Raw genomic sequence first — 15,907 nt, forward strand, 5'->3', positions numbered from 1 at the left:
ACTAATTCTCTCCATGTGACCAAACCATTTTAAAACCCTCTTCTGCTCTCTCAACCACACTCTTGTTATTACCACACATCTCTCTTACCCTATTATTATTTACTCGATCAAACCACCTCACACCACATATTGTCCTCAGACATCTCATTTCCAGCACATCCACCCTCCTCCTCACAACTCTATCTTTTTGCCCCCACGCCTTGCAACCATATAACATTGTTGGAACCACTATTCCTTCAAACATACCCATTTTTGCTTTCTGAGATAATGTTCTCGACTTCCACACATTCTTCAACGCTCCCAGAACTTTTGCCCCCTTCCCCACCCTATGATACTCTTCTGCTTCCATGGTTCCATCTGCTGCCAAATCCACTCCCAGATATCTAAAACAATTTACTTCCTCCAGTTTTTCTCCATTCAATCTTACCTCCCAATTGATTTGTCCCTCAACCCTACAGTACCTAATAACCTTGCTCTTATTCACATTTACTCTCAGCTTTCTTTCACAGCCTTTACCAAACTCAGTCACAAGTTTCTGCAGTTTCTCACACGAATCAGCCACCAGTGCTGTATCATCAGCGAACAACAACTGACTCACTTCCCAAGCTCTCTCATCCACAACAGACTGCATACTTGCCCCTCTTTCCAAAACTCTTGCATTCACCTCCCTAACAACCCCATCCATAAACAAATTAAACAACCATGGAGACATCACACACCCCTGCCGCAAACCTACATTCACTGAGAACCAATCACTTTCCTCTCTTCCTACACGTACACATGCCTTACATCCTCGTTAAAAAGTTTTCACTGCTTGTAACAACTTGCCTCCCACACCATATATTCTTAATACCTTCCACAGAGCATCTCTATCAACTCTATCATATGCATTCTCCAGATCCATAAATGCTACATACAAATCCATTTGCTTTTCTAAGTATTTCTCACATACATTCTTCAAAGCAAACACCTGATCCACACATCCTCTACCACTTCTGAAACCACACTGCTCTTCCCCAATCTGATGCTCTGTACCTGCCTTCATCCTCTCAATCAATACCCTCCCATATAATTAACAGGAATACTCAACAAACTTATACCTCTGTAAGTTGAGCACTCACTTTTATCCCCTTTGCCTTTGTACAATGGCACTATGCAAGCATTCCGCCAATCCTCAGGCACCTCACCATGAGTCATACATACATTAAATAACCTTACCAACCAGTCAACAACACAGTCACCCCCTTTTTTAAGAAATTCCACTGCAATACCATCCAAACCCGCTGCCTTGCCAGCTTTCATCTTCCACAAAGCTTTTACTACCTCTTCTCTGTTTACCAAATCATTCTCCCTAACTTTGCACACCACCTCGACCAAAACACCCTATATCTGCCACTCTATCATCAACCACATTCAACAAACCTTCAAAATAATCACTCCATCTCCTCACATCACCACTACTTGTTATCACCTCCCCATTTGCCCCTTCACTGAAGTTCCCATTGATCCCTTGTCTTACGCACTTTATTTACCTCCTTCCAAAACATCTTTTTATTCTCCCTAAAATTTAATGATACTCTCTCACCCCAACTCTCATTTGCCCTCTTTTTCACCTATTGTACCTTTCTCTTGACCTCCTGCCTCTTTCTTTTGTACATCTCCCATACATTTGCATTATTTCCCTGCAAAAATCGTCCAAATGCCTCTCTCTTCTTTTTCACTAACAATCTTACTTCTTCAGCCAACCACTCACTACCCTTCCTAATATGCCCACCTCCCACGCTTCTCATGCCACAAGCATCTTTTGCGCAAGCCATCACTGCTTTCCTAAATACATCCCATTCCTCCCTCACTCCCCTTACCTCCTTTGTTCTCACCTTTTTCCATTCTGTACTCCATCTCTCCTGATACTTCCTCACACAAGTCTCCTTCCCAAGCTCACTTACTCTCACCACTCTCTTCACCCCAAGATTCTTTCTTCTTTTCTGAAAACCTCTACAAATCTTCACTTTCGCCTCCACAAGATAATGATCAGACATCCCTCCAGTTGCACCTCTCAGCACATTAACATCCAAAAGACTCTCTTTCACTTGCCTATCAATTAACACGTAATCCAATAATGCTCTCTCGCCATCTCTCCTACTTACATATGTATACTTATGTATATGTCTCTTTTTCAACCAGGTATTCCCAATCACCAGTCCTTTTTCAGCACATAAATCTACAAGCTCCTCACCATTTCCATTTACAACACTGAACACCCCATGTACACCAATTATTCCCTTAACTGCCACATTACTCACCTTTGCATTCAAACCACCCATCACTATAACCCGGTCTCGTGCATCAAAACTACTGACACACTCACTCAGCTGCTCCCAAAACACTTGCCTCTCATGATCTTTTTTCTCATGCCCAGGTGCATATGCACCAATAATCACCCATCTCTCTCCATCCACTTTCAGTTTTACCCATATCAATCTAGAGTTTACTTTCTTACACTCTATCACATACTCCCACCACTCCTGTTTCAGGAGTAGTGCTACTCCTTCCCTTGCTCTTGTCCTTTCACTAACCCCTGACTTTACTCCTATGACATTCCCAAACCACTCTTCCCGTTTATCCTTGAGCTTTGTTTCACTCAGAGCCAAGACATCCAGGTTCCTTTTCTCAAACATACAACCTATCTCTCCTTTTTTCTCATCTTGGTTACATCCACACACATTTAGACACCCCAATCTGAGCCTTCAAGGAGGATGAGCACTCCCCGCGTGACTCCTTCTTCTGTTTCCCCTTTTAGAAAGTTAAAAATACAAGGAGGGGAGGGTTTCCAGCTCCCCTGCTCCCGTCCCCTTTATTCGCCTTCTACGACATGTGAGGAATGCGTGGGAAGTATTCTTTCTCCCCTATCCCCAGGGATAAGAATTCTTACTGATCTTAATAAGATCTGAAAATATAAATATTAAATCAGGTACAAATAAAGATAAGAAAGTGTTACATCTGATGAAAATACATTTGGCCAGCATGAGACAATAATTCAACAGGATAAGCCTAACCCTAGGGTCAACAATTTCCACTTCCTCTTCTCCTCTAACACTGATATGATAATAATCTTTCACTTTTTTTCAATCACTGTACCATATATTCAATATAAATCTTGTATTCCTGGCAGATAAATATCTACATGGAGGAAAAATTTTCTTGTACCAGATTCTATGATTGTGAATTGATCCATTTTCATTATAAATGCTTACAATTGTAAATAGAATTAGTAAGAATGTACATCTGAAAGACATTAACAGATATGGGAAAGGAGGAATAAGGCAAGAGTGATAAACTTGTTGAAATAACTTCTATATTTGATGAAACTTTTTAGTAGATATCTCAATCTTCATGGTATCTATTTTTCTTTCCTCTTTTGTAATTGTTTGCCACTTTGACAAGGTAATGCTTAGAACGGGTGTAAAACAGCCTTATTCACTCAATTCTACTTGCTATATGTGAAACCATTTTTTGTGTCATACTTGATTGTCATTTCCCACGTTAGAAAGGTAACACCAGAAACATTAAGAAAAGCCACATCTACTTACATCTGTTCTCTAGCTATCATGTGTAATGCAATAAAACCAAAGCTCCCTATCAACAAGCAGGCCCAACAGGCCAATCCATGGTTTATCTTGGACACTTTATGCGTTCGGTCCACTGACATTTCAACCCCAGTTGACATGAAAACATGCCTAGTAAAAAAGTGTAATGTGTTTAGTTGTATGTAGAACAAGAACACTCCTGAAAAAAATCTATGAACATCATATACTTAAATGAATAATGAGGATCTAAGCTACAAGCCAAGGCTCTCTCCCATCCATGTAACACACTATCACACCAATAAAAAGTATAATACTTTTAGGGTATCTTCTTCAGTAACATATGATACCAAAATGTTTTGTAAGGAATAATTTTGTTTTTCCCATTTTTTATTGTTCATGGAGCAAGTAACTCACTGGAAATAAGGAGCAATGAAAGGGCCAAGCAAGCCTACAAAATAGTAGAAAAATTGCAGTGGATAATTCAACAGAAATACAATATTTTGAGATGGTTTGAGCATGCAGAAAGAATGCAAGAGTGTATGATAATATGATTAAAGGGGTTGTTATTAGAAGAAGACCACAAGTAACATCGGGAAACAGAATGGAAGAGTACAGGAGGAAAAGAAACGGTGGAAGAATGTGAAGAATGATGAATGTGAGGGAGGCATGTAAAAATAGAGATAAATGGACTATTCTGCCATGGCCACCACCTTGATGGAAGCTCCTGGAGGGAACAGGTATCAAAGACATCGAGAGATAGACAGAATTCAACAGAAGAGTAACTAAAACAATGCAAGCAAGTTACATGCATTTTCTGAGAATTGAAAGAAAATTCTGAAGAGTGAACATACTGAGAAACATGGAAAAGATAGGGAGATACTGTACCAGGATGGGACTGACAAAGAAAAAAAAGAAGGAGAAAGAAGTTAAGGGCATGTAAAGAATGATCACTATTTGTATATGAGGGATTTGGAAGCATAAAAAAAAAAAAACCCAAGGTGATGAGCAGCACAGCAAGGAAGTGTGTGTGTGTGTGTGTAAGAAGGATTCATGAATGTGAAGATGTTATGTGTATGGGTTCTGCATTGATTATCTTGACATGTAGTGGGGCAGGCCTGAAGATATAGACAGAAATGTATATTAAAAGAAACATTGTTGCTAAAGGACCAGAGAAGAACTAAAAATCTACATTACATTAGAAAAAATTTCAGATATCTCCCACAGTAATGGTAAAATCATAATGAGTGTATAAATACAATGGGACTACTTGTATGCATAATGCAGTTACATATGAATATTCTTCCCAACATGAAAATGTGACATGGCAACTTATACTTTTCAAGCAGTCAATGGCCTACCTCTTTGCCGATGAGTTTACCATCCTTATAAGCCATCAAACCATTCTCAGCAAAAACATAATCAAATTTCATCAGTGCTGAAATAGAAAAAGTAACACAGTATTAGATCATTATGTGTCAACTCTTAAGATTCATTAAAATGTAGAATTTTTTCATACAAATTTGCCGTTTCCCAAATTAGCGAGGTAGCGTCTAGAACAGATAACTGAGCCTTAGAGAGAAAAATGTAATTATCTTATTATTATTATTATACTTAGTCGCTGTCTCCTGCATTAGCAAGGTTGCACAAGGAAACAGACAAAAGAATGGTCCAACCTACCCACATACACGGGTATATACATAAATGCCCACACACGCACATATACATACCTATATATTTCAACGTATACATATGTATACATACACAGACATATACATATATACACATGTACATATCCATACTTGCTGCCTTTATCCATTCCCGTCGCCATCCCATCACACATGAAATGGCAACCCCCCCCCGCACGGGGTAGCATTAGGAAAAGACAACAAAGGCCACATTCATTCACACTCAGTCTCTAGCTGTCATGTGTAATGCACCGAAACCACAGCTCCCTTTCCACATCCAGGCCCCACAAAACTTTCCATGCTTTACCCCAGACACTTCACATGCCCTGGTTCAATCCATTGAAAGCACATCCACCCTGGTATACCTGGTACATCATTCCAATTCACTCTAATCCTTGAATGCCTTTCACCCTCCTGTATATTCAGGCCCCGATCGCTAAAAATCCTTTTCACTTCATCCATCCATCTCCAGTTTGGTCTCCCACTTCTCGTTCCCTCCACCTCTGACACATATATCCTCTTTGTCAATCTCTCCTCACTCATTCTCTCCATGTGACCAGACCATTTCAACATACCCTCTTCTGATCTATCACACTCTTTTCTACCACACATCTATCTTACCCTTTCATTACTTATTTGATCAAACCACCTTACACCACATATTGTCCTCAAACATTGCACTTCCAACACAACCACCCTCTTCTGCACAACTGTATCTATAGCCCATGCCTTGCAACCACACAACATCATTGGAACCACTATTTCAGCAAACAGAACCATTTTTCCTCAACGAGATAACATTCTCGCCTTCCACATATTCTTCAACGCTCCCAGAACCTTCATCCCCTTTCCCACCCTGTGACTCACTTAAGCTTCCATGGTTCCATCCAATGCTAAATCCACTCCTAGATATCTAAAACACTTCGCTTACTCCACTTTTTGTCCATTCAAACTTACCTCCCAATCAACTTGTCCCTCAACCCTACTGAACCCAATAACCAAGCTCTTATTCATATATATTCTCAGCTTTCTTCTATCACACACTTTACCAAACTTAGTCACCAACTTCTGCAGTTTCTCACCTGAACCAGCCACCAGCGCTGTACCATCAGCAAACAACAACTGACTCACTTCCCAAGCCCTCTCATCTACAACAAACTGCATACTTGCCCTTCACTCCAAGACTCTTGCATTCACCTCCCTAACAACCCTATCCACAAACAAATTAAACAACCATGGAGACATTGTACACCCCTGCCGCAAACTGACATTCACTGGGAACCAATCACTTTCCTCTCTTCCTACTTGTACACATGCCTTACATCCTTGGTAAAAACTTTTCACTGCTTCTGGCAACTTACCTCCCACACCATATACTCTTAATATCTTCCACAAAGCCTCTCTGTCAACCCTATCATGTGCCTTCTCCAGATCCATGAATGCTGCATACAAATCCATCTGTTTTTTAAGTATTTCTCATACATTCTTTAAAGCAAATACCTGATCCACACATCCTCTACCACTTCTGAAACCACACTGCTCTTCCCTAGGCTGATGCTCTGTACATGCCTTTACCTTCTCAATCAATACTCTCCTATATAATTTCCCAGGAATACTCAACAGACTTATGCCTCTGTAATTTGAACACTCACCTTTATGCCCTTTGCCTTTGTACAGTGGCACTATGCATGCATTCCGCCAATCCTGAAGCACTTCACCATAAATCATACATACCCTGAATATCCTTACCAACCAATCAACAACACAGTCACCCCCTTTTTTAATAAATTCCACTGCAATACCATCCAAACGTGCTACCTTGCCATCTTTCATCTTCTGTAAGGCTTTCAGTACCTCTTCTCTGTTTACCAAACCATTCTCTAAGACCCCCTGACTTCGTACAAAACCTCGACCAAAACACCCTATATCTGCCACTCTACAAACACATTCAACAAACCTTCAAAATACTTCATCTTCTCACCATTAGCCCCCTCCACTGATGTTCCCATTTGTTCTCTTGTCTTATGCACTTTATTTACCTCCTTCCCAAACCGCTTTTTATTCTTCTTAAAATTCAATGTTTCCTTGCGCTACCTCACTAACGCGGTAGACAGCGATTAAGTATAAAAAAAAATAATACAAAAAAAATTATATATATATATATATTTTTTTTTTTTATACTTTGTCGCTGTCTCCCGCGTTTGCGAGGTAGCGCAAGGAAACAGACGAAAGAAATGGCCCAACCCCCCCCCATACACATGTATATACATACGTCCACACACGCAAATATACATACCTACACAGCTTTTCATGGTTTACCCCAGACGCTTCACATGCCTTGATTCAATCCACTGACAGCACGTCAGCCCCGGTATACCACATCGCTCCAATTCACTCTGTTCCTTGCCCTCCTTTCACCCTCCTGCATGTTCAGGCCCCGATCACACAAAATCTTTTTCACTCCATCTTTCCACCTCCAATTTGGTCTCCCTCTTCTCCTTGTTCCCTCCACCTCTGACACATATATCCTCTTGGTCAATCTTTCCTCACTCATCCTCTCCATGTGCCCAAACCACTTCAAAACACCCTCTTCTGCTCTCTCAACCACGCTCTTTTTATTTCCACACATCTCTCTTACCCTTACGTTACTCACTCGATCAAACCACCTCACACCACACATTGTCCTCAAACATCTCATTTCCAGCACATCCATCCTCTTGCGCACAACTCTATCCATAGCCCACGCCTCGCAACCATACAACATTGTTGGAACCACTATTCCTTCAAACATACCCATTTTTGCTTTCCGAGATAATGTTCTCGACTTCCACACATTCTTCAAGGCCCCCAGAATTTTCGCCCCCTCCCCCACCCTATGATCCACTTCCGCTTCCATGGTTCCATCCGCTGCCAGATCCACTCCCAGATATCTAAAACACTTCACTTCCTCCAGTTTTTCTCCATTCAAACTCACCTCCCAATTGACTTGACCCTCAACCCTACTGTACCTAATAACCTTGCTCTTATTCACATTTACTCTTAACTTTCTTCTTCCACACACTTTACCAAACTCAGTCACCAGCTTCTGCAGTTTCTCACATGAATCAGCCACCAGCGCTGTCATCAGCGAACAACAACTGACTCACTTCCCAAGCTCTCTCATCCCCAACAGACTTCATACTTGCCCCTCTTTCCAAAACTCTTGCATTTACCTCCCTAACAACCCCATCCATAAACAAATTAAACAACCATGGAGACATCACACACCCCTGCCGCAAACCTACATTCACTGAGAACCAATCACTTTCCTCTCTTCCTACACGTACACATGCCTTACATCCTCGATAAAAACTTTTCACTGCTTCTAACAACTTTCCTCCCACACCATATATTCTTAATACCTTTCACAGAGCATCTCTATCAACTCTATCATATGCCTTCTCCAGATCCATAAATGCTACATACAAATCCATTTGCTTTTCTAAGTATTTCTCACATACATTTTTCAAAGCAAACACCTGATCCACACATCCTCTACCACTTCTGAAACCACACTGCTCTTCCCCAATCTGATGCTCTGTACATGCCTTCACCCTCTCAATCAATACCCTCCCATATAATTTACCAGGAATACTCAACAAACTTATACCTCTGTAATTTGAGCACTCACTCTTATCCCCTTTGCCTTTATACAATGGCACTATGCACGCATTCCGCCAATCCTCAGGCACCTCACCATGAGTGGGAGTATGTGATAGAGTGTAAGAAAGTAAATTCTCGATTAATATGGGTAAAACTGAAAGTTGATGGAGAGAGGTGGGTGATTATTGGTGCTTATGCACCTGGGCATGAGAAGAAAGATCAAGAGAGGCAAGTGTTTTGGGAGCAGCTGAATGAGTGTGTTAGTGGTTTTGATGCACGAGACCGGGTTATAGTGATGGGTGATTTGAATGCAAAGGTGAGTAATGTGGCAGTTGAGGGAATAACTGGTATACATGGGGTGTTCAGTGTTGTAAATGGAAATGGTGAAGAGCTTGTAGATTTATGTGCTGAAAAAGGACTGATGATTGGGAATACCTGGTTTAAAAAGCGAGATATACATAAGTATACTTATGTAAGTAGGAGAGATGGCCAGAGAGCGTTATTGGATTACGTGTTAATTGACAGGCGTGCGAAAGAGAGACTTTTGGATGTTAATGTGCTGAGAGGTGCAACTGGAGGGATGTCTGATCATTATCTTGTGGAGGCTAAGGTGAAGATTTGTATGGGTTTTCAGAAAAGAAGAGTGAATGTTGGGGTGAAGAGGGTGGTGAGAGTAAGTGAGCTTGAGAAGGAGACATGTGTGAGGAAGTACCAGGAGAGACTGAGTACAGAATTGAAAAAGGTGAGAACAATGGAAGTAAGGGGAGTGGGGGAGGAATGGGATGTATTTAGGGAATCAGTGATGGATTGCGCAAAAGATGCTTGTGGCATGAGAAGAGTGGGAGGTGGGTTGATTAGAAAGGGTAGTGAGTGGTGGGATGAAGAAGTAAGAGTATTAGTGAAAGAGAAGAGAGAGGCATTTGGACGATTTTTGCAGGGAAAAAATGCAATTGAGTGGGAGATGTATAAAAGAAAGAGACAGGAGGTCAAGAGAAAGGTGCAAGAGGTGAAAAAAAGGGCAAATGAGAGTTGGGGTGAGAGAGTATCATTAAATTTTAGGGAGAATAAAAAGATGTTCTGGAAGGAGGTAAATAAAGTGCGTAAGACAAGGAGCAAATGGGAACTTCAGTGAAGGGCGCAAATGGGGAGGTGATAACAAGTAGTGGTGATGTGAGAAGGAGATGGAGTGAGTATTTCGAAGGTTTGTTGAATGTGTTTGATGATAGAGTGGCAGATATAGGGTGTTTTGGTCGAGGTGGTGTGCAAAGTGAGAGGGTTAGGGAAAATGATTTGGTAAACAGAGAAGAGGTAGTGAAAGCTTTGCGGAAGATGAAAGCCGGCAAGGCAGCAGGTTTGGATGGTATTGCAGTGGAATTTATTAAAAAAGGGGGTGACTGTATTGTTGACTGGTTGGTAAGGTTATTTAATATATATATATATATATATATATATATATATATATATATATATATATATATATATATATATATATATATATATTTTTCTGAAAACCCATACAAATCTTCACCTTAGCCTCCACAAGATAATGATCAGACATCCCTCCAGTTGCACCTCTCAGCACATTAACATCCAAAAGTCTCTCTTTCGCGCGCCTGTCAATTAACACGTAATCCAATAACGCTCTCTGGCCATCTCTCCTACTTACGTACGTATACTTATGTATATCTCGCTTTTTAAACCAGGTATTCCCAATCACCAGTCCTTTTTCAGCACATAAATCTACAAGCTCTTCACCATTTCCATTTACAACACTGAACACCCTATGTATACCAATTATTCCCTCAACTGCCACATTACTCACCTTTGCATTCAAATCACCCATCACTATAACCTGGTCTCGTGCATCAAAACCACTAACACACTCATTCAGCTGCTCCCAAAAAACTTGCCTCTCATGATCTTTCTTCTCATGCCCAGGTGCATATGCACCAATAATCACCCATCTCTCTCCATCAACTTTCAGTTTTACCGATATTAATCGAGAATTTACTTTCTTACATTCTATCACATACTCCCACAACTCCTGTTTCAGGAGTACTGCTATTCCTTCCCTTGCTCTTGTCCTCTCACTAACCCCTGACTTTACTCCCAAGACATTCCCAAACCACTCTTCCCCTTTACCCTTGAGCTTCGTTTCACTCAGAGCCAAAACATCCAGGTTCCTTTCCTCAAACATACTACCTATCTCTCCTTTTTTCACATCTTGGTTACATCCACACACATTTAGACACCCCAGTCTGAGCCTTCGAGGAGGATGAGCACTCCCCGCCTGACTCCTTCTTCTGTTTCCCATTTTAGAAAGTTAAAAAATACAAGGAGGGGAGGATTTCTGCCCCCCTGCTCCCGTCCCCTCTAGTCGCCTTCTACGACACGCGAGGAGTGCGTGGGAAGTATTCTTTCACCCATATCCCCAGGGATAATATATATATATATATATATATATACATATATATATACATATATATATACATCACACACCCCAGCCGCAAACCTACATTCACTGAGAACCAATCACTTTCCTCTCTTCCTACACGTACACATGCCTTACATCCTCGATAAAAACTTTTCACTGCTTCTAACAACTTGCCTCCCACACCATATATTCTTAATACCTTCCACAGAGCATCTCTATCAACTCTATCATATGCCTTCTCCAGATCCATAAATGCTACATACAAATCCATTTGCTTTTCTAAGTATTTCTCAAATACATTCTTCAAAGCAAACACCTGATCCACACATCCTCTACCACTTCTGAAACCACACTGCTCTTCCCCAATCTGATGCTCTGTACATGCCTTCACCCTCTCAATCAATACCCTCCCATATAATTTCCCAGGAATACTCAACAAACTTATACCTCTGTAATTTGAGCACTCACTCTTATCCCCTTTGCCTTTGTACAATGGCACTATGCACGCATTCCGCCAATCCTCAGGCAACTCACCATGAGTCATACATACATTAAATAACCTTACCAACCAGTCAACAATACAGTCACCCCCTTTTTTAATAGATTACATTGCAATACCATCCAAACCTGCTGCCTTGCCGGCTTTCATCTTCTGCAAAGCTTTTACTACCTCTTCTCTGTTTACCAAATCATTTCCCCTAACCCTCTCACTTTGCACACCACCTCGACCAAAACACCCTATATCTGCCACTCTATCATCAAACACATTCAACAAACCTGCAAAATACTCACTCCATCTCCTTCTCACATCACCACTACTTGTTATCACCTCCATGGTTGTTAATTTGTTTATGGATGGGGTTGTTAGGGAGGTAAATGCGAGAGTTTTGGAAAGAGGGGCAAGTATGAAGTCTGTTGTGGATGAGAGAGCTTGGGAAGTGAGTCAGTTGTTGTTCGCTGATGATACAGCGCTGGTGGCTGATTCATCTGAGAAACTGCAGAAGCTGGTGACTGAGTTTGGTAAAGTGTGTGAAAGAAGAAAGTTAAGAGTAAATGTGAATAAGAGCAAGGTTATTAGGTACAGTAGGGTTGAGGGTCAAGTCAATTGGGAGGTAAGTTTGAATGGAGAAAAACTGCAGGAAGTAAAGTGTTTTAGATATCTGGGAGTGGATCTGGCAGCGGATGGAACCATGGAAGCGGAAGTGAATCATAGGGTGGGGGAGGGGGCGAAAATCCTGGGAGCCTTGAAGAATGTGTGGAAGTCGAGAACATTATCTCGGAAAGCAAAAATGGGTATGTTTGAAGGAATAGTGGTTCCAACAATGTTGTATGGTTGCAAGGCATGGGCTATGGATAGAGTTGTGCACAGGAGGGTGGATGTGCTGGAAATGAGATGTTTGAGGACAATGTGTGGTGTGAGGTGGTTTGATCGAGTAAGTAATGTAAGGGTAAGAGAGATGTGTGGAAATAAAAAAAGCATGGTTGAGAGAGCAGAAGAGGGTGTTTTGAATGGTTTGGGCACATGGAGAGAATGAGTGAGGAAAGATTGACCAAGAGGATATATGTGTCGGAGGTGGAGGGAATGAGGAGAAGTGGGAGACCAAATTGGAGGTGGAAAGATGGAGTGAAAAAGATTTTGAGTGATCGGGGCCTGAACATGCAGGAGGGTGAAAGGCGGGCAAGGAATAGAGTGAATTGGATCGATGTGGTATACCGGGGTTGACGTGCTGTCAGTGGATTGAATCAGGGCATGTAAAGCGTCTGGGGTAAACCATGGAAAGTTGTGTGGGGCCTGGATGTGGAAAGGGAGCTGTGGCTTCAGGCATTATTCCATGACAGCTAGAGACTGAGTGTGAACGAATGGGGCCTTTGTTGTCTTTTCCTAGCGCTACCTCACACACATGAGGGGGGAGGGGGATGGTATTCCATGTGTGGCGAGGTGGCGATGGGAATGAATAAAGGCAGACAGTGTGAATTGTGTGCATGGGTATATATGTATGTGTCTGTGTGTGTATATATATGTGTACATTGAGATGTATAGGTATGTATATTTGCGTGTGTGGACGTGTATGTATATACATGTGTATGGGGGTGGGATGGGCCATTTCTTTCGCCTGTTTCCTTGCGCTACCTCGCAAACGCGGGAGACAGCGACAAAGCAAAATAAATAAATATATACATACACATACACATGCACATATACACACACATATACATATATATACATATGAAAAAAGTAAGAAATAATTTAGAAAACTGAAACTTCTAGCTTGAAATGAAATGAGAAAATGAATGTCACATAATGGTTCAACCTCTGGCTATGGAAAAGGGAAATGTATAATTCATTTACACAAACGTCAATAGTAGTTCTCATCAATTTAACCACTGTATCAATAAGCTTCAATGTCTAAGCTACATTTTTTTTCCAATTTCACTATTTTCTTGTCAAAGCACCATGTATGAAAACTATCACTCCAGTAACACAACTATAAACATTTACTTCCCCTTTAAAAAATAAAGAAAATAGGATAAAGAAATAGGTACAGTATACTATACTTAGAATGTCAACCGTAAGCTCACTACAGAATTATTGAGTCAACTGACACAGAACAGGACATAGCGGTTTCTTGCTCCTATTCCCGGAGAACGAATGACCAGGTCAGGTCTCTCCGTAACCCGTGGTTCAACAAACTGTCGACGTGTGCCGTCTGCATACAGATACGTCTATTGCAGGTAAAGTGAATTGGATCGATGTGGTATACCGGGGTTGACGTGCTGTCAGTGGATTGAATCAGGGCATGTGAAGCGTCTGGGGTAAACCATGGAAAGCTGTGTAGGTATGTATATTTGTGTGTGTGGATGTATGTATATACATGTGTATGGGGTTGGGTTGGGCCATTTCTTTCGTCTGTTTCCTTGCGCTACCACGCAAACGCAGGAGACAGCGACAAAGCAAAGAAAAAAAAAATATATATATATATATATATATATATATATATATATATATATATACATTAAATAACCTTACCAACCATGTATGACTCATGGTGAGGTGCCTGAGGATTGGCGGAATGCGTGCATAGTGCCATTGTACAAAGGCAAAGGGGATAAGAGTGAGTGCTCAAATTACAGAGGTATAAGTTTGTTGAGTATTCCTGGTAAATTATATGGGAGGGTGTTGATTGAGAGGGTGAAGGCATGTACAGAGCATCAGATTGGGGAAGAGCAGTGCGGTTTCAGAAGTGGTAGAGGATGTGTGGATCAGGTGTTTGCTTTGAAGAATGTATGTGAGAAATACTTAGAAAAGCAAAGGGATTTGTATGTAGCATTTATGGATCTGGAGAAGGCATATGATAGAGTTGATAGAGATGCTCTGTGGAAGGTATTAAGAATATATGGTGTGGGAGGCAAGTTGTTAGAAGCAGTGAAAAGTTTTTATCGAGGATGTAAGGCATGTGTACGTGTAGGAAGAGAGGAAAGTGATTGGTTCTCAGTGAATGTAGGTTTGCGGCAGGGGTGTGTGATGTCCCCATGGTTGTTTAATTTGTTTATGGATGGGGTTGTTAGGGAGGTAAATGCAAGAGTCCTGGAAAGAGGGGCAAGTATGAAGTCTGTTGGGGATGAGAGAGCTTGGGAAGTGAGTCAGTTGTTGTTCGCTGATGATACAGCGCTGGTGGCTGATTCATGTGAGAAACTGCAGAAGCTGGTGACTGAGTTTGGTAAAGTGTGTGGAAGAAGAAAGTTAAGAGTAAATGTGAATAAGAGCAAGGTTATTAGGTACAGTAGGGTTGAGGGTCAAGTCAATTGGGAGGTGAGTTTGAATGGAGAAAAACTGGAGGAAGTGAAGTGTTTTAGATATCTGGGAGTGGATCTGTCAGCGGATGGAACCATGGAAGCGGAAGTGGATCATAGGGTGGGGGAGGGGGCGAAAATTTTGGGAGCCTTGAAAAATGTGTGGAAGTCGAGAACATTATCTCGGAAAGCAAAAATGGGTATGTTTGAAGGAATAGTGGTTCCAACAATGTTGTATGGTTGCGAGGCGTGGGCTATGGATAGAGTTGTGTGCAGGAGGATGGACGTGCTGGAAATGAGATGTTTGAGGAAAATGTGTGGTGTGAGGTGGTTTGATCGAGTAAGTAACGTAAGGGTAAGAGAGATGTGTGGAAATAAAAAGAGCGTGGTTGAGAGAGCAGAAGAGGGTGTTTTGAAATGGTTTGGGCACATGGAGAGAATGAGTGAGGAAAGATTGACCAAGAGGATATATGTGTCGGAGGTGGAGGGAACGAGGAGAAGAGGGAGACCAAATTGGAGGTGGAAAGATGGAGTGAAAAGGATTTTGTGTGATCGGGGCCTGAACATGCAGGAGGGTGAAAGGAGGGCAAGGAATAGAGTGAATTGGAGCGATGTGGTATACAGGGGTTGACGTGCTGTCAGTGGATTGAATCAAGGCATGTGAAGCGTCTGGGGTAAACCATGGAAGGCTGTGTAGGTATGTATATTTGCGTGTGTGGACGTGTGTATGTACATGTGTATGGGGGGGGTTGGGCCATTTCTTTCGT

The 15,907-nt window shown here is 41.5% G+C and overlaps 1 protein-coding gene across 1 annotated transcript in view; it reads right to left on the minus strand.

The window, feature by feature from the left end:
* The window catches only part of Pmm2 (phosphomannomutase), a 39,557-nt gene that overhangs the window by 12,909 nt on the left and 10,741 nt on the right, over nucleotides 1-15,907 (minus strand). Inside the window, exon 3 of the mRNA XM_071659226.1 lies at nucleotides 4,946-5,022. Coding sequence (XP_071515327.1) covers nucleotides 4,946-5,022 — 77 coding nt within the window. The remainder of the gene's footprint in view (nucleotides 1-4,945; nucleotides 5,023-15,907) is intronic.

The sequence above is a fragment of the Panulirus ornatus genome, chromosome 67 (genome assembly GCF_036320965.1).
Source record: "Panulirus ornatus isolate Po-2019 chromosome 67, ASM3632096v1, whole genome shotgun sequence".
NCBI lineage: Eukaryota > Metazoa > Arthropoda > Malacostraca > Decapoda > Palinuridae > Panulirus > Panulirus ornatus.